The sequence below is a fragment of the Nylanderia fulva genome, unplaced genomic scaffold, assembly GCF_048542155.1.
Source record: "Nylanderia fulva isolate GAGA-0341 unplaced genomic scaffold, ASM4854215v1 Scaffold28, whole genome shotgun sequence".
Lineage (NCBI taxonomy): Eukaryota > Metazoa > Arthropoda > Insecta > Hymenoptera > Formicidae > Nylanderia > Nylanderia fulva.
The window spans coordinates 1,842,606-1,868,797 of NW_028190347.1; the positions used below are offsets into that span (position 1 = coordinate 1,842,606).

At 37.0% G+C, this 26,192-nt stretch overlaps 1 protein-coding gene across 4 annotated transcripts in view; it reads left to right on the forward strand.

Annotated features, from left to right (window-relative positions):
- The window catches only part of Rbp6 (RNA-binding protein 6), a 590,474-nt gene that overhangs the window by 467,065 nt on the left and 97,217 nt on the right, over positions 1-26,192 (forward strand). For all 4 annotated transcript variants that reach the window (XM_029311221.2, XM_029311220.2, XM_029311223.2 and 1 more), the window contains one exon: positions 1,679-1,727. In XM_029311221.2, coding sequence (XP_029167054.1) covers positions 1,679-1,727 — 49 coding nt within the window. The remainder of the gene's footprint in view (positions 1-1,678; positions 1,728-26,192) is intronic.

Here is a 26,192-nt window from a genome sequence, read left to right on the forward strand (position 1 = left end):
TTCTGTACATAATTAAGTCTTGTTTTTATCTTAAATGTTCAACAAATGTTTCCAAATTACGTGATAATAAAATGAATGTTTATCGATGTAAATGTAGATTTTCCTATCTTGGTCCGTTCTATTATTTGTATTGCTGTTTATATTATTTTTTGTTTTCTTGTTTGGTCTTGTCAAATTTGATTGTTAGAACATTTAAGATACAATGATCTTTATATTTTGCGCAAAATACATTCTTTAAAAATAAAAAAAAAACGTCTATTTAATACACGAAATTTTCACAAGGTTATTCAAATGTCACGAAAAGAACCGCGCGATTCTAACGCTACAGGACTATCGATAGTTACTGGACTGTGCGAGAGAGCGAGAAGAAATGATCAGCCGAAGGAGTGAGGGTAATCCTCTATTGTTTCTCTTGTCCCATAAATCCTACTAGCTCTTCCTACGGAGCCTCTTCGGGGCTCGCGCTTTGGCCATATATAGAGCCATCCATCCCCGCCATTCTTTGGCCACCCCTTCTTCGCCTTTCCCAGCAACATGCTCCGTAAATCTCTGGTCAGCTGTGCTTTACGACACGTACTAGTCCCCATAAAGATACAAAGGATTTTATTCGTCATTCGACTTTGGTGTTCTAGGGACCGCTTAAAAATCAATCACTTTAAATAAATTTTATCTCTATGTAAAATTCATTAATTTGTAACATTATTAAAATTTCTTTATATTATTATTTCAAGAACGACTAACCCTATTTAATAGAAGCAGAGATTATGACGATGTACGCGCACATTATGTCATACATAATTATAGTCCTCTAGCCCTCATTTCCTAGACAATTTAGGAAACGAGGGTTTAACCTCTCTTCTAGTGAGCTTGGCCTAAGTAGTTTATTTATATTGTATAGTTGTATAATATAATTATATCGTTATATATATAATTATATAGTACAAATATGCTGAGAATATTTTGTTTAATGTATCAATATCAATAAATATTAATAAACGGTTGATACAGCACTCCGTTATTTTAATCGTTCGATTAATTAAGTCACGCGAGATAAATTTTAATGTAAGAAAGTATATATGAATTATGTATGTGTTGAGAGAATAATTGTAGGTATGTCAGAACGGAACTTTTGCATCGCTTCGATTTCTATTCCGAATAAATTAATTGTGTGTGACAAATATTTATTTCGGTTAATAACTGCTTATCACGAATTTTTCATTGTGCAGTTAATTATATAGTTTATATGATAATCGCTAATTGTTTGTAGAGAACGTGAGGGATAGCAAATACAGAGTAACTCATATCTATCTGTCGACTGAAGTCTCGCCGTGCAAAATAACAATGTACCAATCTCGCATACACAGCAACACTGTTGTACGTTGCTGTGTAAATAAACATCAGAATCGATTTATTGTCGTTTTGAAACATTACTTTATATCAAATTTAATGCTTTGTGAAATAATTTTATGCCGAATATTCTATTCCATTTTTCTCGCTTCCTAAATTTCTAATTGCTAATAATAACGATTTGACATTAAATTACATACACATGTACTACATACATGTGTGTATAATTTTGAATTAATTGAATTAATATTAATTAGAGATTAAAGGTTTTTAATTATATATTTAATTGAAGTAGACTTTCTCTAACAAAATTATTTTCTTTACATTCCAGATCGAAGATGCTATGCTGATGTTCGACAAGCAAACTAATAGGCATAGAGGTAAGTACTTTTTTTTATATATATTATTCTGTTTTTAAAAATATATTGTGGAGAACTTGTTATAACTTTGTTGCGTACAAACGTACCGAAAATTTCTACGAAACTATCCTATTTAACGAGTCAATAATGTTTCCATTTCGTTGGTGAGGTAATTAACGATCCGTTGAGAGGCCGTAATCACGGTAAAGCTGCGATGAATGCGAGGAAAGATAAATAATACAAAATTCGAAATATACTGCGTATGCAAATCGTGGCGGTATTTTGCGAATTTACGGATTAATAGTTATAAAGGAGAAATTATCACAAAATGCGAAGGAACGTGATTGGCACAGAATAAATAGAGAACATCAATAAAAAGTTTATCATGATTGTGCATAAAACTTCAAGAGATTAAACATGTGATTTAGGAATTTTATACAATGTTTTTAAACGTTTCCTACATTTGAAAGATAATGTACTCTCTTATTGTTAGACTTTTTTTATTGTAATTTGACTTTTAATACTTTGCATAGAAAACACAGAATTGATTAATGAGTAATTTGGCAATTTACTAATAATATCTAATAGAACACTTTTATAAATATTACAAATTAATAAAAAAATATTTTTTTGCAAGAAGATTAATTTCTAATCGGTCGTAAGATAAATGCGAATTAACAATTCGCCAATGCACAACCAATCGATTATAAAAGAATCTTGTCAGTAGGTATATAAATATCAAAGAATTTCAAATAGAAAATATATTCTCATACTTCTCTATCTTTATTTTCTATTCTTTATGTTCTTACTATATTTGATATAGAATTAGAAAATCATCGGGATTAAAAGCTCTCGATCCCCGACAAGGCTTGCGCGAGCAAGAAATTTTTTTCCACTAGCGGCACTTTGCTAGTCATAACGACGAGAAGGAGGAACGAGGGATGAGAATGTTATTGAGATCGCGCGAGGAGCGCATGCCCAATTGAAAATCGACTGAGCAGAGAGAAGGGCCGAGGAGATCGAGAGGTCGCAGTGAATGAAATATCGCGCGGCCGCGATAATATATAGGGCAGGTCTCTCGACTCCCTTAGCCTTCCTCTCTTTCGAACTCCGCTCGTCGAGAAAGAGAGAAAGAGAGAGCACATATAGCCTTGCGATCTCGCGAGTTTGGATCCATTCACATCGCTGCTTCAATAGGGTCGATAATCGTCAGCGATCGCGGTATCCCACCTCCCCGATAATCGGAAGAGTCCCTCTATCTTTTTTATCGGTACCTACCACCTTTTCTATAGCTCTCTCGATCCTAGAGCTGCCTGTGCTCGGGCCTCTTCGATGATAGATTCTAATATCGCTTATGAAAAATAGGGGCAAATGGGATATGAGAGCTCTCCCTTCAGTGCCACGGGGGGTTCTTCTTTCTATCCCGTGAGAGTTGGTGGATGGGATCGAGAGGGATAGAGATTCTCCTCTCTCTCTTTCTCTCTCCTTTCTCGAATGTGCGTCGCACATCGCACAACGAATGACGAAGGATGGTAGGAGTAACTGAAATAGCGACGCGCGCGTGGGACGATGGTGGATGGAGAAAGAGGGATGAATGGAAGTGGAAGTGAGATAGGGAGCTCTTTCAAAGCCCGTAATCTCTCTCGTGATGACATCCAATACCATCCTTGTACGACGAGAACCTCTACGAACCTCAAACCTCGCGCTCGGCTGTTGCTGCTGCTGCTGCTGCTCGTCGGCAGATTCCGCGATATGGCACTTCCGCGCCCGGGTCCCTGACCCCTAAGGGGATCATTCTCGGATTTTCCCGTAGACATACCGTGAGAAATTTCAGACGAAATACGCGCGGAAGCGACAAGGATATTTATTACGTCGCATTTGATATTTTTCGATCGGGCCAGGCTATGCGCGTCCGTTGATCGGGAGAGAACATATATATGCATACATTTTTATTTTCTTTTTGAAACGCATTTTGAGAACGTCTTCCTTCTATGTCTGCCATTTTCGATTTCGAATAATAAATTATGTTACTAATGTTACGTTTATTTTTTTTTTAACATCATACAGCTTTTTCTATTCATATTCTGTTGAAAGATCAAGATTTAAATTTTGAACACAAACTCTATATATGTATAAATACTTGAACAAGCTTGATTAACTTCAGTAATTAATTTAATATTTTTCAAGAAGCTTTTCTATCAAAAAGTGTTTTGCTCCATTATAAAAGTCTATTATGCAACTATTAATTTACTTTTCCCGAGCTCCGGAATGAACCGAATACGACTGAAGCATAAAAACGCATTTTTGACAATATCGACGCTAATTCTTCCAATGGCAATACCTCGGAAGCTTCTTCCTCCGTGATCGTAACATTTCTTTTAAACACGTCCGCTTTCGATCTGCGTTCGATTGACGTTACACGTCTGCTCGAGCGTTGCCATCGAATTATAAAGAGATCCTCAGACAATCTTCCGGGAGATCTCTTTACGCCCAAATCCCCGAAGAGGCAGTCGGCTGGCTGTCGCGTCCTATCCTTTCCCGCTCTACGCTATGGAGGGAGGAAAGAAGACTCCGCCGAGAACAGCCCGGCAAACGTTTCCGGACAATTTCGAGTCCCGATGGCTCCCGCAGCGAGCTATGATTTCCACGTGGATGGGCAGGCTGCGATTGCAGCAAAGCGAGCTTTTCCTTCTCTCTTCCCCCTTTCTCTCGGTCGTCTTCCTATCCTCTTTTCCTTCTCCTCGTCGGCGTCCTTACCGCGACGAAGAGAAGCACGTCTATAGCTCGGAGCGCGATTATCCAAGCTTCGCTGGCCAAAGGATTTTCCCTCCACGAGCTTTCCTCCCCGTGCAGTAGTCTACGTTTGTGTGGGATGATAAGGAGGAATGAGAGCTTATAGCGTGTGTTTGTACACGTGGCCCGCACATGTGCACCTATTCTCGTTGAACGGTGGTGAATGTACGGGAATGCTCATAAGTTGCGATCACATTGCTGTGTGCGTTCTTAGGCTTGACATGACTGTACATACGTACACGTGTGTTTCGCGACACGTATGTGTTATACACTGACCTGTGTGTTCTTACTTGTCCGACGACAAGTCGGTCCTCCCGGTGACCATGCTCCAAAAGGAGGACTCCGCTTAGCCATGTATGAACATACACGTCAAAGGGACAGCTCCACTGTCGATCGTTTATTGGATCGTGTGCTCGCGTGCGCTTTGACGGTGGATTACCCGCGTTTGGCCTGGCGTCGTTTAAACGTCTCCGCCGGACGTCGCTTATGGAAATCGGAATGTCTTCCACGAAGTAGAAATAGAGGGAAGACTCGGAATATGTCGACAAATTGTGAACTGTCCTTCCGTCGAAAAACGGTCGATCGATCGGACGATTCTCGTCGACTTATCTCTTGTCTCGCTTAATCTCTATATAATTCATTTTAATTTACAGAAAATTTCAACCCTCGATTCTTCTTACGAGAATATGATCTCTCAAACGTGACGATTTTTAAAAATATATATAGATGCGATTTTTTCATTAATTATTCAGAAAAACAGATTCAATTTTTTTTCAATCATATTTTGAATTTCTTTGTTATTTCTTTGACAATCAGTAATCGTGTGACTAACAAGCCTTTTCTGATTTTTCGTCGAATTGACATGAGAATTGCCGCTAACTTTGATTACATGATCTGTGATAAAAAAAAAGAGAGGAGAAGAGAAACAACGAACGAGTCTCGCGTCATCGTGGTCCAAAGTTGGCCAAGTCCGCAATCTGCCGTCTCTGACGGCATGCTTGGATAGATGCAATTACCCTAGCCACGTTTCCTCTCGAACGAACGAGGAGAATTTCCGGGTGAAGTCTCAAGAGCGGCAAGTTCGCCAGTCAGCTAGCCGAGGCGGATGTGTGTTATGCCAGTTTGATGTAATCCGGCATCAGGCGGCGCCCGGAACTCAGCCAGTAAGGTTTCCCTCCCTCTCTTTCCCCATCTCTTTCTCACGTCTTGCACGGGCGAGCGCGAATCTCGCGTTTCTCGAAAGCACGAAGCGATTCGCATGACACGCGCGGCGAATCTGGAGCAACTTCCAGGTGCGTATGAATCCGTTTCGAATAGTTGCTGCGCCTTCGCGGAAAGTTCCAGACCGGTCCGAGATAGTTTCCCTTCCATCGTCCTCGCTTGTGGAGAGTGCAGAATATGTACGGGAACTTGCAAGATCACGGCGCGCGCTATTCACGAGTCTTCAGAAGCTATGAAGCTTCTGCTCGTGCGGAAAAGCTGGATTGATCTCCCGATGGAAGTTCTGTCGCTTTCTGATTAGAAGATTCGAAACGCCCACGTAATAACGCGCGTGCCTAATCCTTGATGTGCCGAATTACAATTTCAGAATTTCCCTCAGGAATATTTGTCACGAATCGAACTTTCTATTATTACTACTATTCTACTAATGTTTAATTGATATATTGCGTTTATATTGATTAAGGAAATTATTAGTATATATTTAAATATTATATCTATGATTCTATTTGAATATATCAATCACGTGATAATAGCGTGGATAAATTTTAATATTATAACTAACTGTCAAAATTTCTCGTACGTTAAACATTTGTGAATTATTTAATGAATTCCTACAATGAGAGCTTCTGTCTCGATTATTTCTACTTAATTGTAGTGAGATACGCGTGAAATGAATATTTAATTTTGAAAAGTGATGTATCGCGACTCTTTTGGAAAATATTTCAACGAGAAATTTTTTCCTCTCGAGCGGATTTCAGTCGAGCGAAGAAACTCCGACGGCTGCGTCTTTTGGGAACGACCAGCAGCAATGGCGTCCGGGTATCTTCTTTGCTTGCCGACGGCATATCGGAAGGTTTCGCGCGTTGTTGCGAGTTTCGAAAAGTTCTCGGAGGAAAACTCGTCCAGCCACGACCTGGAAACTTCTGAACGATGGATGGTTCGAGGAAGTTACGTAAAGGATCACAAATGCGCGCGCGGTAGAGCGTCGAGTACGCTTGAATGTGCCATCGGTTTTGGCCGACCCGGTCTTATCAGGTCTTTCTCATCCTGGGATTACCGGAAACGGTCCATTTGTCACGAATTCAGCATTTTTCCTCGTCATTGATTGCTAGATCCGATCGTCGAGTATAAGCTGTATCACGCGTCTGACTAATTTCGTTCTCTTTCCACTGCTGATGTATATATCGCGATATAACTCTTTGTACACACTTGTATCTAAAATATTACTACTATAATAAAATTACGCTTAGACTATTTTACTTTATAAAATTTTACAGCAGCCTATAAAACTGTATTTTCTATTCACTTTCTCGCGTGTTTCACTTCTATTGGTCTTCTCTCTGCGAGTTTATAACTATCATTATTTTATAGTTTACGTCATACAAAAATACTATCTGCTTATATTATCTACCGCATTATTATCTTATACTTAAAAATACTTTAATGTATAAAACATATAAAATGACATAGTTGATTATATAATTATAATTTCATATAATTATCTCATTAAATATATTCCATTGTATATATTTGAGGAGAAAAGGGAATGATTCAGTTTAATTTTTATAATTTTCACTATTATATATCTATTTTTGAGTGCTCTTGTCTATTTATAAATTATTATTATTAACATTTCTATATCATTGATATCATTATTATATCATCTTTAATATCGATACCATTGCACATGTATATTACTTTTAAAAAATATAACATTTTTTATATATTATTTTTTAATTGATTTTTATTTTTTATTCCTCATGCATAATGTCATCTCCATGACACCTCATCATCGTCTTCTGTTTAACCAATCGCACTAGAGGGAACCACGCTTGACGACTGGTGACTACAGCGTCGCCACACGTAACGGAAGGGTTAAGATCACGGTTGCTGATCTTTATCGAGAAGATGGCGAGCGATTTTCCGGTACGGTTCCGTCGCGACGCGTAAAGTTCTCCGGGGCAAATCTCGGTATAAAAGGAAACCAGAATCTGGAGGATAGGGAGAGACGTTCTATCCATTCCATTATAGGAATCTCGGGGCGCGCAGCGGTATCGACACGCTCCAATTGTCACCTACATTACGACGCTACACTCCAAGTGCAGAATCCTTCGCGGCGGCGACGTTGGCGAAGACTCTAAAATATTGAAACGCGCACGTTGTTCTCGGTACTTTGCTTCCGTCCTCAACCGCGCTTCATCTTCGGCCGCGCTATTTCGCCGTCGCCTTTCGTTCGTCCTTCATTCAGACTTCGCTAACTTAAACAACCGCATCTCGAGCGAGCCTGGCAGCCGTGAAATTTTCACCTATTCCGACATTTCGCCATTTTTACCAGTTTTTATTCTTGAATGCATTCTCGATCTTTTCTTCGGGTTTGCGAATGGATTTTTATGCGAGTCTCGTGTAAAATGATACTCGTGTATTTTATTTAAAAAATATATCAGAGGCAAAATATATTTTATACATAATACACATATACAATAAAATATATATATATATATACATTTTGATTTTGAATTTATTTTGCTTTTATAGTAAATGAATTTTTTAAATATTTTTTTCATTTTAATAATTTTTATGTGGAATAAGAGACTTTTATTTAAAATATGTGTGTTTAAAAAATGTATGTCTTAAAATAAAATAGAAATAAAGCGCAGAAATATATTTTGTCTGAAATCAAATTACCTTTTTTAGTGTGAGAGTATAAGAAATATTGAATATCATTAATTATTACGAAGAATTGATATCAGTTTTACTAAAATATTTAGATCTTTAATTAAACACGACCGTTTTTTATCACGTTGCAAACGTATATTTATTTTAAGGACCTTTTCACAAACTATCTGAATCCTTTATAATTTCTATTTCTCCCCATTAATCTCTCTCATTTAGAGGAATCGACGTCACGCTCGATTGGACGATATCGATACGGTGCTCAGCGGTTTTTGTTCTTTTATTTCCTCCCTTGCGCTTTCTTTTCTATGCAACATATAGAGTCGATTTCGAACGCGGCGCACAATGGCCTCGTATAGGCGCACATACTTATTATCGAATCTGCTTCGTCTCGCGGATAATCCCGGATTCCGTGGGCAAGGAAGCGCTTTTCGTCCCGCGCTCGTTTGCCGCCATTCTATTCGTTTTCCTTCGACTCTCTCTCCTACGGTTCGCGCAGAGACTCAACTTCCGCGAGCGATTGAATGGCCTGAACCTGGGCCTCGCGATTTTATGAATCCGTTTTGAATCGAGAATCGACCTTCGTTGATGCGCTTTCGCCGAAGTTGAAAAGGAGAAAAGAGATCCGGATAGAGGAAAGAGAAAGAGGAAAGGTATCTTAAAAAAAAATGTGAAAAAATCATTTGAGCTTTCAACGTTGCGAAAGAATACTATGCTTGATGACTAAATTTTTAATTAAGATTCTGTTGAAAATAAACAAAACATGCTGTTGTCTATCTGCATCTCTAAAGTTTAATTTGGCCGAATTTCTCCGCCTCGACATTTGTCAAAGAACAACATCACGAAGTTTGAAGCAATTCCAACGAAAGGTCCTCTATATACAAACCATTTGTCAAGGTAAGACTCCTTATCGCACAAGACTTCGTAAAGATAAGAATGCGAATGGTAATTGCGCGTTAAGAAGAAGGTAAATTCGTCTTTCGGGACGGAAAATCGCGATATCCCGCAGCTACGGGAGAAGGAGAAAGACGAGTGGACCCGGTTCATCATCCAAGCGTGAAATACGCAAAGTGTCTCGTGCGTTTCACTTCTTTTTCTTCGCTCTATTTTTTTTTTTTTACTTTCTTACATTTTCCTCCCTCTCCATTTGTGTTACGCTGGTCTTTAAAATGCTGATCTCATCAGAGGCAACTTGACCCCTTCGACTCGTTTGTGCTTCGACGACTTTAATCTCTCTCGCTTAGGTGTTTCTATCTTTTCAACACCGTACACTTCCGTCTCTCATTCTCCGTCATCGGAAAATCTTTCGTCCGTAGGGAAGAATTTAAAATTCAAACGTAAGTGGCTCTCTTTCGAGTCGTCGTCGTCGTCGTCGTCGTCGTCGTCGTCGTTGACGTCGACGCCATCGTTCCGCATCACGCGCATCTCTCTCTCTCTCTTTCTCTTTGATTTCTCTCTCTTCTCTTGCAACCTTGTACACCCTCGAGGCGCGGTCGTTCCAGATGCATGAATTTCGAGCTGTAACTCCCGTGGCGTGGCTTGCACGAAGCGAGCGCTGAACGGAAGGAGAATGATCGACGGGCGAAACGCGGTTGTACATTATCAAAGTGGATAGAAATGCGCTTGTAATAGAAGGGAGTCGTCAGGTTACCCTTTGAAACTTTAAAGTAACACATACTCTACATGCGCTCTTTTGTATATTGTATTAATTTCAAACGTTGTATCGCGTTACAGATTGCTGCAAATCATTTTTGAAGAATAATAAAGCAAAATAACATGTATATCTATTATTCGTCTTTGATATACGGTATGTTAAATATTTGCGCGATTATGAGGTAATTCTCCTTAAAACTTCATTAAAATTTGAAACATCATTATGTATAGTAAATATCTTTAACAAGGAAACATAACAATGTTTTAAAATAAAAATACTAGATTATTGTGCAGTGACATTTGATCAAAAATCTTTCGGCTTGAATAGTTTTCAGTAATTTATGGGAGAGAAACAAAGGAAAGAGGAAGAGAGAGAGAGAGAGAGAGAGAGACAGAGAAAGAGCGAGAGAAATGTCGTACAAACGTCGCATTCCAGATATCCAAGTTGCCGCTGGATGCGTCTCTCGTCAAGTTTGAGTTACGAAACAATGAATATTCATTAATCTCCGGGACACCGCGGTTGCGAGAGCGCGAGTGCGCTTCCGGCGCAGTTACATCGGGATTTCCGCGCGTCGACAGAGGCATCGTTATCGGGAATGTCGTTCGCGTTTGCATCCTCTCCTTCCTCTCTTCTTCACTCTAACGTTTCTCCAATAGCTAATTTAAGAGCCGTAAGTAATTCTCAGTGCTCCGGAATAAATCTCTGATGACTCGCAATATCCGCGGAGTGATCGCGAAAAGGAAAGCATATTTTCCAGCATTTAGCGGAAAGTCCGATATAATTGTTGAATTAATCACAATGTTTATAATAATATAATTTTATGCTTTGCACAAATATTTTTATACACTCGGTGAAAAGTATTTTTAAATATATTTAAAAATTTTATTTCAATAAATTGTATTTTAGTTAATCTAAAAACCTTTCATCTTTTGTTATTCAGCTGCTTTTTCTTTGATTTAAATTTTTGATGTGTGCATTGTTTTGAGTATAACAACTCTGGTCAAAAAACTTCAAAAAAAATGTTTGCGGTGGTTTCACTGGACTTTGAAGAATTTTTATGAAAAATCATGAATTTTGAAATAAAAAGGAAACAAAAGATACAATATTTGAAATATCTGTTCGTTTTAACCCGAAGAACATTGACGCATTTTGCAATATTATTTTATATATACAGAACTCGCGAGTCGGTGACCCGAGTAGTTTTCCGTCGTATACTAAAGCGCATTCCATAAATTTAAATAACATCATCCGATGAAGTCGACGAAATGCAATTTGTTTTAAAAAGAACACAGCAACAAATATAACGACCAGTTCGCGAAAAATGAGGCAGCGATAAAAATTGAAAATTTCATGTGCGAAAATGAAATGAAGCTCCACCTTGTTCGATATCTCTCTCTTTCTCTCTCTCTGCTTTCACCTTCCTTTTCTCGTTCATGTCGCTGATAACATCTCGATAAAGCGAACTCATTTATGAACGCACATATTCTCGCACATATTCTAGTGTCCTGATGATTGGCATACTTGACCGAACGCATTTCATATTTAAACGCCTCGTTCTGTCAAACGTGTGAATCCCTATACATGGCCTAATTCCTGTTAGTTGTTTTGAGGGTAGATTACACGCGACCACGCCAAATGCGTGTAATTAATACCATAGAATGGAAAAGTTGAAAGCAGGTTAATAATGATTTACCAAAGCGACTTAAAAGTTGCGCATTTTTCATTACAAATTTCTCAACGTATTTGAAATCGATTTATCTTACAAGTCAGAAATAACAAAATCCTTTATAATTCTGTTAGATGACTGACATGTAAAGTCGTGTATCATACTTTTCGAAAAAAATACAAAGATCTTTGTGAAATCACTATTTAGAAAATAAATTTATATTGTTGCAATAAATTCGATACGTTATCGTTGAATCCTATTTCTGTCTCGGAATATTATAAATTTTCAAGTTTTTATACTGTTGCAAAATAAAACTCGTGAATTGTAATTTATAAATATAGTTTCGAGCTAACAATATATCAAGAAAGAAATGATCATTAATTCTTCGACGCATGTAAGGCTTCCTCTGCCTCACGTATCTCGTGATGAGAGATTAAACGTAATCTCCGTTGAAATTAATTCAGATGCCTCGCTTGTTAGCTTTTCCGAATCCTCATTCAACCCTTTAATTTCTAATGACTACGTACTATGTAACTAAAATACCATTATAGTCTTCTCTATGCGGTAACAACCGTCATTATTCTCAGTTTAGCTTCCAGCATCTGCGTTCCAGTATTTGGGTTGAAAGCTTGAATGCCTTCGCGTAATACGTGACACGAGCCGGGACAATACTCGTTACGGTGTATTATGAATAAGAGAGCAGAGAGGAGAGCTCGTGAGCACCTGTAGCAATCGCCGCGGCAACCAATGACTCCATTATGCGCCGATGCTCGTCTAGCACCGGCCATTATTCATTTCCTCGCGGAGTCATACACGGAGTCGAGCGTTCGGAATACAGGGAAGATGAATGGCGGAGGTCCGTCGCCGGCGTGGCGCGCGCCGGGAAAAGGGGGTAGCAATAACCGGGGGATTAAAAGAGAATTAAAAGTGTGTCGGTCGCGCATCTGTGTCAAGCGCAGAAAGGGCAGAGTCATCCGTCGTCGGGAATATCGAAGCGAGCGACGCGAATGAAAAGGAACGGGTTGGAAAGGGGGTAAACAAGCGGAACACATCCACCCCCTCGTCGTCTATGCACGCGCGAGCGTTCTTTTTGTCGCTGCACATCGAGCCCTTTAGCCTCGTGACGCCGCGTGATTTATCTCGCTTTTCGTCCGATTGGTTCTTCCGCTGAAATAATTACCGGCTCTTTTCGACGTGTAGTTATTCCGACGTAATTCGTTTAACTCGCGAATCCAGCGGAACAATTTCCGGCACGCTGTGTGTACCGATCACAACCAACCGGGATTTATCTATTGTTCAAAGTAGATCTATTATTGGTCCACTGGATCGGGCGTGAAAACACCGGATTTTTTGCCAAAACCGATTTTCAGTCCTTTCATATAAAAAAATGACAAATTTTATAGGAGATTTTATAGATTAAAAAGATTGTACAAAAATATGAAAAAAACGATGGAAAAAAAATATATATATATATAATATATGCATCATCAAAATATTCCAATCAAATATTGTTAAAAAAGAAATTCAACGAGGAGAGATCGATTTCAGATTCATCTAGAATTTGCGAACGTTGGGACAAAAACGTGCGACTTACAATGCATCCTCGTTTTCTTTTCATCTCGCACAGATATATCCCATCTTTCGTCATCATTCTATCCTCGATTCTACCGCACATCATCGTTTCATTACGATGAATTTGGCGAGTAGTTTCGGAGCGATGCCTAACTGTCTGTGACGCGTTCTCCCTCCGAATGAAAGCAATATACGACCGCTGTTCAATCATTTCCAGCTTATAGGACTGCATCCCCGCGGGATTGGATTTTCCCGATACTTGATATTTTGCAATAGAGCGTCGGCGCGTTGTGGCCCACAACTACGCATGCTATTTCCATTTATTATCGAATTGCCATACGTCGCGTACGATTAAGCCGGATTTGCGAGTGATTTATTATTCGCGTTTGTTCTGCTACCGTATCGATTCCCGAGCATAATTAACGACAAGGCTTTTAGAAACCCCCGTGCGCGCGATCATGTCGGACAACTCTCGTTGTCGCGAGTAGAGTGTAAATCATCATCGCGATGGAATAACTGCGCGATCGCAGATGCTTGACGAGTCTATGCGAGGCAAATTGTATTTCCGCATGTGCCGAGTCAGCATTTTTTTCTTAATATAGTTCTTCTAACTCGCAGCCCTTTCTCTCATTTTTTTTCTCCATTTTCTCTCTCTCTCTCACATACACACTTTCCATCAGAAAACAGCCAGGCCAGAAGTTGCGCAAACTCGTAGAGGGTCGTATTTGCTGGAAGGGCGGGTATTGCGAGTGACAGCTGGCTGTTCATTATTCCTGGATTACCGGACTGGTGCACGAGAGTGGAAGAGAGACGGATGGAGAGAGAGAGAGAGGCGAGGGTTGGAAGAGAATGCAAGAAGAATGAAGAGAGAAAGAGGACGAGCGTTGTTGAATGGGACGAGTGAGAAGAAGGAAGACGAGAAACCTTCAGCCCGAAACATTGAAATTCTCGGCTAGTCTACTCGACAGAATGTTCCGTATATCGTTAGGTAGTTGTAGTTTTGAAGATTTTTATACATATTTTCTCTCTCTCTTTCTCTCTCTCTTTTTCTTCGGCCAAACATAAATAAAAGTTGTTGAAAATGATCAAAGTTTTGGGAAATCTTCAACGAGTATTGTTATTGCGGGCAAAAGATTTATATCCCTCAGCGCGAATTTCTTTTTTTATTATTTAGGTATATAACATGCAGACTCGTTAAAAAGATTTATCACTAATTGTAATCTTGTTTCTACGCCAGCAACAATAAGATACTTTGTAACGATTTTCGTCGATCGACTATTACGTCCGGTTTTCTGGATACGTCGTTTTTTATACACATATCGCGTATCGTTCAGACACCGCTCGTTATTCTCAATGTTTGTTCAACAACTACCAACTACAAACCCGACATTTCATTTCCGCACTTCGCGGGTTGCGAGATTTTTTTCGGTTATGGTTTTTTTTCGCGTTTACAAATATCAATACAGGCGACATGAAAAATTGTTGTTCTAGTTTTACAAGCGTATACACACTTATTATTCTATTATATATGACGTAAATAAAATTTAATAATCTAAAATATATATTAGTTACTAATATATTGTATTAAACAAAAATCAAGATAAATAATAATATGCAAATTAATTGCATTCTGTGTACGAATTATAGTAACAGAAGAATTAAAAAAACGCAATTGTCGCTAGTCCAGAGAAAAGAAATAATACTTGATTAAGACTGAGATTCGAAATAAAAGAATTTAGAAATTTTATCAAATTGAAAATACTAGAAACAAATATTTGTAAGAGAAAAAAACCAACTTTAATAGTAGTCAATAATGATGATAATATTAGAGATGAAAATTGTGATGAAGTCAGTAACGAGAATAAGGCAATCAAGTTAATGAAATATCTCAAACATTCGATATGAGCAAAAATACACAATGTTGCAATATTTGTTTCACAAGCTATAACTTGAGCATTTTGCTTTAACGATCATTAAAAATTGTAAACACATTTTAATTTGTCTTTCTGCGATCTCTCCGATCGGTTCTTTCGACGGTCGTCGCTACTTGTTCGAACGGATCGAAGAATATTTATTGCCATAGAACGAATTTTACGAGAGCCCATAAAAAAAACATTGCTCTTTACCTCGACTGAACACTTAATACTCGCGGGAGTTGACTATCCGGAAGCCAAACGCGGGCAGAACGTTACGTTTTAATTACGCTTGATTCCACTTTATGATCTTCCAACGAACCGGGATTATGAGTCTCCGTGGATGATCGTAACGTCCGCGAAAACACATCTTTCATCGCTGTATTTCGTTTCTTACACTCTGCGTGAACATAAAAAGGACTTACACAGCAAACTTAGAAAATTATTCCACACGAAGGATGGATATTAAAATTGTAGCTGTAGACGCATGTTCTATCAGCCTTCTCTGGGTGATGTATAAAGTTATAAGGGAATTGAGCCAACACACTGCGTAATATATTTATAAATTGCAATCATACTTTTATTAATTTATACTTTTTGCAATATATAGGCTATATGGTATTATATATGTGACATCGAACACTATTTTTCGCTCGGTTAGATGAGGAGAGTTTCTCATTAGATGAGAATAATGCGGACGATATTAAAATGTGCGCGCAACTATTTTTCTGAAAAATTTCCCTTCGTTGAAATTATATTTTTATATTTTTCTTTGATATTTTCATAATGTGTATCGGGATTTAATGTATATTGCAATTTAGCAAATATAATATGCAAATATAATGATCAAATATAAGCACATACAATATTGCAAAGCGTGATACCAAGTTAAATTTGCTTATACGTATAAATAATTAAAAATAATAAATAATAAGAAGAAATAATAAAAATGAATAATAAATAATCTTCTTTCCGAAATTTAAATAATATATCGGATTATTTCATTGAAGCGGCAAGTATGTAATGTAGGAAAGCATTACTTTTCGCATTAAACATTCTTTGGGAGCATAATATGTTCCCAAGGTCTTAAAAGGGTTAAATCTAGTTGTGCAACAGCCCTTCTCTCGTTCCCCTTCTACTCTTCACGCCCCTACGGTTTTAATAAGGCTTGATTACGAGTTTTACGAGCAGTCGGCTCGCGTTGCGCATCCTGGTTGATGGCCTCCCTCAAGTGCTGCCTGGCTCTCGCGAGTAATTAAGTTTACAAGTGCAGCCTGTCTTCGTCGTGGCGGCGCAAGTGGCGGACCTTCTTCTTCGTGTTCAGGTTAAGTGAACGGCGCTTTCCGCGATGCAACGACCAATAACGAGTAATTTTAGATGGAGAGCGTTTTCTTGACGTATTCGCGACTCGAGGATATAATTATAATATAGCGACAATAATAACGTGATGGAATACAAACCGCATTTCCCACTATCGCGATTACGATTAATATAATTACTGTTTCATTTTTTTTCTCACGTAGGTAGACTGATGTAATTACTCGCTGCATTATATTCTGTTAACAATGATAATGATACCTGCCATATGGCTGAAATTTGCACTGTTGTCTCATTAACAATGATAATAGTGGTAGCTTCAATGAGAGATATAATTTTATTATCATAGTAATTGCGGCACATAATTTTCTGGCAACATTTGCACAAACAACGGAAATTTGCGTTGTCGTGTCGTTAACAATAATGATAATAATAACAAGAGTGAGAAATGCAATTCTATTTTCACCTATAGCACCTGCTAAGAAAGAGCAAAATAATTGTTTTCGGGCAAATTAATATTTTACGATAAGCGGTCTCTCTCTCTCTCTCTCTCTCTCTCTCTCTCTCGTTCGCGCGAAAGTTATCGTCTCATTAACTTGTCTCGTTGTGGTTTTTCACCACGTATAGTCGCCGCAGCAAATCGCGTCCGGGACAAGTGGCGACAAGCGTCAACTTTTAACCATCGTACACGCGGCCAGTATTTATCAAGATCATTTAACTGGTAGAAGAGGTCTTTGTCACGCACGCGTCTAATTATTCCCCGGTGTGTGACTCGCCACGCGAACGTTCCTTCCATATGAACATAATAAACTGTACAACAGAAATTACGATTAGCAATTAGAGCACTCAGACACAAGATTTATGAGATTTTCTGCTTGTTCTAAAATATTATAAATGTACTCTTCTCATCCTTGTAATATTTTATTTGATATATGCAAAAAGTCTGTCTATAAAAATATATTTCCATTATATATCATATAATTAATTGTTTTATAAATATTCAAGCATTCAGCGCTTTACATATTTTCGCATGTTATTTAAGTTTAATGTTCTATTTTATGGAATGGGAAGTGGAATAATTTCGTATAAATAATCAACGTCATATAAAGCGTAGATAAGGGTTGCCATAATATCCAGGGACATGGAACAATCCCATTTATCTCTGATGCTCGAATTGCCTCGCCTCGAATCGTCGAATATAAATGATATCGTGCGTAATTCCGTCATAAGGTCAGCACGACGCTTTCGCGTGATTCGGCTCGTTGCCTGCGTGTTCCGAAATAAACTATCTCGTGACAAAGACGGATCCTCGCGGATTAAATTTCTCTTGCTAATAAGACAGCCAAGTTCGATCGCCTTTAGTCTTTTTATGTGTCCAGCGATATTTAAACAGTACCTACGTATAGCAATTACGATCAAGAATCACCGGAAAGAAAAAATAATGGAGCAAATTCTCTGTACAATTATCTTATTGTTTTTATTTTATATTTGAAATATGCGTCTTCTTTAATTCACGGTAAATATAATGCTTCGCATTTCAATCGATATTTCAATAGATCTCTAATAAATTGTTATTATGCGCGTTTGAACATCAAAATAAATTTTTCTCGAAATGTTTCTAAATGGTTCTTGATCGTTATTGCCGTGCACCCTCCATTTGTCATGGTCGATGGAAATCACGAGCATAAATCATGCGATCCTGTCACGCGCCGATCGCGCTCGATCCGCGTTCGATAGAGGGAAAATGTATTGGAAAGGATTCATTGAATAAAGTTCCTAAATTTCCATCGTCGGCGAGCGGCGAATAGATTTTCGCGATGTTCGCATGAGAGAACATATATCGCAAATAAGTGTTTCGAGTAGAAAGAATTTATCGCCCGGCTTCCACGCTCTCGACACGTGTATATCTCCCGCGAAATCGATATGCGATTTCGACGCTCGCCCGTACATTTTCCACCGCTGCCGGATGTTCGCGGAATACCGTCGCGTTCGACGAGAGCGATGATATGTTTTATTCATTTTTCGCACTCTAAATTCATAACATTTCGCAAAACAGACAGCTTTATTCCACGTGTGTTGAAACTTTTTTCGACCACCTCGTGCTCGACATAAACGATTACGGAAAAACGCGAATTGATTCCAGAACGAATTTCGCGAGCATCGACTCGCGCTCGGCCTCTCGATCCTTCGCGAACGAAGATATAAAAATATTGCGCTCGCGGCGACTTAAAGTCAGACTTTACTACTGCTAAAAGGACGCGCGCGCGCTCTCTCTCTCTTTCTTTCTCTCGTTCGCGTTACTCTCAAGGGACGTAAACCCAAAGTGCATAATTCAGTGTACGGCTCAACGAGCGTCATGCATTTCCTTTATAATCTTTAACGAACCTTATGTGCTTTCGCGTGCTATTAAAATCCATTACTGCAAACAAAATCGCTAACTTGCGAGCCATGCAGCGCGAGCTTATCAACTGCCATTTTCAGTTAAATTTTATCACCTATCGTCAAACTCGAACTATAAAACGAACTTTATTGTGAGGACAATATATTGCTTGCTATGAATAAATATACGATATTCTAACAGAATTCTGCGACAGTTCGCAAGGATATATTAATCGATTGATTTAATCAAAAATACTGTACAGTAATTGGAGCATCTTAAAAATTCTTTATTTATTTGCACGTTGAATGAAATTTCCAATTAGTTTCTGTATGAATTTTTAAAAAAATTTACAGTCAAAAATTTATCCGACGTACAACTAAAAGAAATTGGATATCAAATGCATCTGAAGCTATATCATGTGTGCGCGCATAGATTTACATAATACCGATACAGGTGGACCGCAAGGATATAATCCTCAGAGCGGCCAGCTTCGAAATATCACACGCCACATTCCGCATGACATAATCCCATTTCTTTAATTTGCATATTAAATACATATTCGAGCCCCTTCCCTTCTTTTCTCCTCTCTCTTTCTTTCTCTATTTCTCTCTACGCTGTCCCTTTAAACTCCTCGACACATATTTATTGTATATGTATCCGTGGGTTCATCCCGGATTCTATGAACACGCTTTCACGTATTCGGACGGGTATACAAGACCGAAAAGGACAAAAAATTCAGCTCGTCGTAGAATTCGTTAAACAAGAAATTGTTCATTATGTCGGATGATCCTCGGCTTTGCGTTCGCACGACGCGCTTGGTACGTTGTAATTATATGTATATGCGTTGCTTTACTTAATAACCGTATAGTAAAACGCTGTATTTTTAATTTAGCTTTTAATATAAAATAAATATGACATATAGATTTAAAATAATTTATATTTAGATGCTCATGCCATTTAACGAAACTGAAATGTCACGAGAACATTTAAATTGAGAAATTATTTCACGAATATATTCATTCTATCCTGATTTTTTATTAAAGTAAGATATAAAAATTTTATGAGTTTTTAAAATATTTATTTTATATGTGTAAATATTTTAGGGTTTTATCGACTTACTCTTTTCATGGGACATATATATACATATTACGATCAAAAAGATGAAGTTTGCATTGCAAAGCATATTTTATCGTTTATTTATTACTTATTTAATCCAATCAGATATACTCAATTAGTTTTTAACGAGTTATTAAAAATATCTGTACACGTACGAATAATTTGATTGAACGAACAGCAGTATAAAAAAAGTCTTGTTGCAAGATAAATATTAATAATAATTAATATAGTGTAGTCATATTATATAATATTTTACATGATACGTTTCTTAGTAAAATCTCCTGATGTTTCGTGGTATATCAAAAAATAAAAGAGAACAATTCTTTTTTAATGCGCCATCAAACATCAGAATTTACAAAGAAGCGTATTGTCAATAAGAATGTTCATCAATAATAGATCTTTGGATAAAATCACTCACATACGATCGAATAGGTTTTACCCTCCGCACGATTCTGTACCGTTTCTTTCGCGTTCTCTTTCCGCTCCTTGCTCGGCTGCTTCCAGAACGCGAAACGCAAGTAGAAGATATAGAGTGCTAGAAAGAATCAAAGGAGACAATAAGAGAGGAGGAAACGAGACTGTCGTGTCAGAAAGAAATGAAGACAGAGCTATCAGTTACAGAACGCCGTCTGCACGGAAGCAATTCATTCCGCTTCACTGTTCAACCCTTATCCGTCCAACGTTTTCTTTCCACCTTTCTGATTCTATCCCTACTGCCGCCGAAATCTTTTGATCTCGTCTGCTGCTCACCTGCGCCATATGTTTGAGCAAAGGAGATATTTCTTAAAAAAAAAAAAAAAAAAAAAAAAAAAGAAAGAAAGAAACTAGAAAAATCACATCTCTAACAGTTATGAGTTTACTAATCCAAAATCTCTTGCGACAAAAACAAAATTTGGATCTTGATAAAAAAAATTCTGTGACCCAAAATCAATTGCACAAATGAGCAATTTCTCTTGATATTCCTTCATAGTTAAAAATATAAAATTTTGTTGACAATTTCTAATAATGATATCAGTCATACAGGGATAAATTTGTTGTAGCTAATATTTAAATGTAAATTACTAAATTACTCTTTCGAGTATATCACATGATAAATTATTATCATTGATTTTAATTTCTGTTTAAAATTAATTAATAATAAATAGTTTGTAAATAATAATGTTATTTGTAAATAATTCCCTTTCGAAAAAATCAATATTATTAAATACATAATTCATCGTCATAAATACATGCGCAAATTGTATAATTGTAAATTATAATAACATAATAAGTAATCTGTAGAAAGAGAGATTGTATTTTTTTGTTATTTTTCCGATAGTTTGTCATGTAAACGGAGATTCGATGTTTGAATTTACGTACAAATGCACAAATGCAATTATCGTAGGTGATGTTAATCTTGCATCACATGCTATTATTCCGATATACATACTTTATTTCTCACGATAATTTCGAAGCGGCATTATAGGATTACAATATTCGGTATTTTAATTGCATTATAAAATATCGATTTTTTTTGTAATTCTAGTATTATTATATGGAATATTACAAATTTATTACAAAATCTTTGATGTAATTTTTAACATTAAAAATGTTGACAATTGAATTTTATACATATATATATATAAAATAAAATTTTCTCTTCAAATGCTTTAACAAATATAAAAAAATGGAGGTTTCTTTTAGTATAGTATATTTGCATATTTTTCTTTAAAATTCTATTAAATTATATTTCAAAAAATTAAAATTATATGTCTATCAGATAACATAAGCGAGGAATTATTACGGGTATCATATTTTTAAGGCCTTATCTCAAATGATAAAATTTCTTTCATATCAGTCAGTGGAGAAAGAAAGAGAGAGAGAGAGCTGTATACTTACTTTCACACCGCAAATTTCTGCCAAATACGTTTCAAGTGACAATGAAAAATTCTGATGGCGTACGACGGAAGGTTATAAAGCACGCTACGCGTCGCCGATAGAATTACGAGAGCTTGATCGGCCTTAATCTTACCGGCTCGTAACTCATAATGCCGCTTTACGAGCGTCTACACGACCCGGTGTGCTTGTATTAAGAACGAAATTCGCTCTAGGGAAAGTGCATTAACTGTAAGAAGTAATTCCTAGCATCTCAATAACATTTCTTTCTAGCTTGCGTGTCAAGAACGAAAGAAAAGTGTGAGGGGTTTATACGTCGAACCAGCTTTCGGGGTTTATTCGATGTACTCTTTGGACCTTTATTATGTTAAAGTAGAGCTACGTACTATTCAACGAAATAAAAAATTAAATTAATACTAAAATTTTTGCTCTCATTAACGGGCATAAAAATAATTATTATTTGAATTTATTTTTTATCCGCGAGTAGATAAATTAATTTTTAAAAAATTTAATAATGTTAATATACTCTTACACTTTATATACATTTAAGTTATTTTTAATAATTCTTGCAAAAAAGCCTTCAATACTTTTCGAATTCTTAATTTTCTGTGTTTAAAAGTATATGTATGTATGTGTACACACCTCTCTGTATAAAAATATCGACTTTAATGATGTGGACTAATTATATGTGAATTAATGCGAATTAACTCTTAGTTCGTTTGAACTGGCTCTATTCCGGTCTGAAATCCCTTGATAATTCGGACACGGCGCGTACTGATTACCAAAGATTGGTGAGACCTGTACTTACCGCAAAGTGGAAGTCGAAACATCAGGCTTTGAAAGCGCGTCACGTTAATTTTCGCTCCTGTTTACTACTGTAGAGTCTATAGGGATGATTAATTTACACCTGGAATCACAGAGAAGAAAAGTTGTAATCACATTAAAACAGCGTGACATTGCTTTAACTACAATTCTGTAATATAATTCTATTTCTATATTTTATTTATTTATATGAAAGAAAGAATTTTCTTTCTACCATCTCAAGAGATTTTGAATGTATAGAGTTATAAAGCATAAATTAATAAAAGGGGAGAAATTTTTATATTAATTAAAGAGAGAAATCGATGGGAGAACGATACTGTTTGGCTGACTAAAATAATATTAATTTCATCCTGTGTGTCGATTGATGCGCAACGTAATGTCACAAAGGACACGATACTCCGCTTTCTTGTCGAGGCGATGCGCGGTTCGTCTTTCCGGCTAGCCAACGTTCCGATATCGCTCGTTATTAAAATTAAATTGCATTATTAACGCTTCGCGAACGATTTCCGACGGTTTGTACGGCAATTTGCGGCCGAGAGAGCGTCCGTGGAAATTCGAAAAGGGATTAACTAACACCAACCCCTGTCCCCTCGCTGTTCCACCCCGATCCGCCTCTCTCGCCTTCCGTTTTCCCCTTCTCTATTCTCCTATTTTCAAAGCCTCTCTCCCTACTGTGCTTTGCAGGCCAAGGGATTTATACAATTAATTCTCTAATTTGTCGCGCTCACGTCGGATTTCGTTGGTAATAGATTTTCATCGATCGTCACAACCCGTTTCTGCCCGAGCTTTACTACTATCTCTCTCCCACTCTTTTCGCCCTACCATAACGTTTTGGTCAATTTTCGTGTTCATAATCATTATTTTCTCTGTATTGCTAAATACACGTAATCGCGACAATACAACTTTCGATTTGATGTGTATATTGTAACAACAACTCTCCTATATAATTTTATATTAATTTTATATATGTAGTGTATACGATAATTTATATGACATTATATGAAAATTAACTTATTATTGATAATATATTATAAACATTATTATATGTAAAATTCATTTACTTATCTTCAATTAATGTCTAACAGATTTCTGTTGGCTACAAAATGAAATTGGAAATTTGAGAATAGTATTTAATAGACCATTTTATCACGCACGCACAGTTACGCATAAAGTATTATTTTACACGAATATAATTTTTTTTTTACTCAAATATCTCTTCGCTAAAAAATGAAAATTTTGATACGAATCTTGAAACATAATATTTTTTTACCGCAACATCACGGTTATTTTCATAAAATCCAATCCACTCTGCAAGCGAAAATGCAATTTTTATCGTTTTACGCATCATGCGTGTTAAGGCACGAGGTGCACAACATTTTATGCCAAATTAATACCAACATTATTGCTGCGGAATATTGCAAACAACATAATGAACAAACATTGAATAATTATTGATGTATGATATTTAGTGCTGAGAAATAGTCAATAATTTCTAAACTTGAGCAGCAGTTTGTAAAATTTGTATGCTGGAATGCTATTTATTCATATTTGTCGAAATTATACAGCAAATTGATTTACACAGCAATTTATTAAACTAACATTGTTAAATAATATCGCGAATTACTCTTATTGCGAATTGATACGCGAGAAAAATGCATCAAAGATTTTGCAATATCTGAATGAGTCTATAAATCTATAGGCTTTTTTCCGGAAACCCCAGACAATGTCAAATTCTCTTCCGGAGTGTTGGTTCTTCCGGTCTCTGAGGTTTCCCCGAGTTTTCACGAGTGGCACTCACACGGATATTTGCAGGGATAATAAGATTGTCGCGTGGATCTGCGACCGGAAAAGTCCGATCTTTTCTTCAAGAGTATTCGTTCGAAGCGACCTTTCGAAAGCCTCTTGCCCTTCGAGAATCGTCAGTGATATAACAGCGCCAAGGAGAAAGAGGAGAGCGAGAGAAAGAGAGATAAGGAGGACAGATTTGTTTCGCATTCAATTAACGCCAACAATTTGCCTTTGCTCGAAGACGAGTGTAAGATGCTCGAGTGCTGGTACTTACAATAACCCGGTTTTGTCGAGCATTCCACAAGCGTCATCGTCCCACAGGAACTTCTCACGAGTAAGGAGAAAGAAAAGCAACAGAGAAATGGGAAGAAATAAAAGGAAGAGAAAATAGAATTAAAAAAGGGAAAGAGAAAAGAAAACAGATTAAGAGTTTTACCATATGCAAAAAAAAGATTTCTTAGAAACAAAGTTTTACAATATATATATATATATAAATAAAAATAATTATAGAAACAAATATAAATTAAAAAATATAACGTATATATAAAAAAAAGGATATATTACCTAAAAACGTAAGAAAAATTATTTCCAGTAATATACTAATTATTCTGGGCATATTTTATAATATAGAAGACTAAAAATGAATTGATTATATTAACGGCATGCAATTGATGAAGATAATATAAAAAAAAAGCAGCAAAGAGATGCACTTATCTCTCCCTAATTACATTCCCGGCTATCTCTTCGATCTCGACAAACGTCACAACGGTCGGCGAAAGAGTTGCTAAAATAGTAGAATAATAATATTCCACGCCATTCCGTCTAGCATTAGTGATTCTTTGAGCGAGTAATGAAGGAATTTGAATATTTCCCTCGCGCGCCACTCCCCCGGCGCACGAGCTTCCAAGTCAATTACCGGATTCAACCACCGTCCTACGTTCCGCGGCCGCTTTATTAAAACAATTCGCCCGATCTCACCCTCCCGGTCCTCCCCAGCGGCAGCATCGCGCGAGAGTGCGGACTGCTGCGACTTGGTCTCTCCTTCCCTTGCGCTTCCATCATCGACTTCCTCGCGGCGCCTCGGATTATTATCGCAATGGAACTCGAGACTCGAGGAGAACGAAACTGTTGCTCGTAACAATGGCTGTCGTAAAGGGGTTATGGTCTCGAGGTAAACGACTCGTAGACAGAAATTTCTGTCAACGTCATAGCATCATTCTTGTCGACTTAAAACTCAGTGTATTGTATATTTTCTATAGCAACTGTGACACGCTGAGTGCTATTGATTTATATCTAAATTAACATTTTATCAGTCAGTTGGAGCGAGATAAAATCTCACTTTTTTTTATTGACGACGGAGAAGCAAATTGTAGCACTATAATATTCTATCGCAAAATTCTTTAACACATTTTTATTTTAAGATTAAAGTTAAATATTTTATAGTGATAGAGTTATATCATCTAAATGGAATATTTCATTTAGATAACGAGTAAAATATTCAGTCATACTTTTCACATACATTGAATTTGTGATAAATTTAATTGTAATTTAAATTTAATGTAATACGCTACCGAAAGGTAAAGATACTATTTTTTATTAGTATTAGTGTGTCAAACTTATTAATAAACTCGTATTAATAATTTCGTTGGATATACAATATTTACAACACGTATTATACGAAATTGAATTTTTTAAC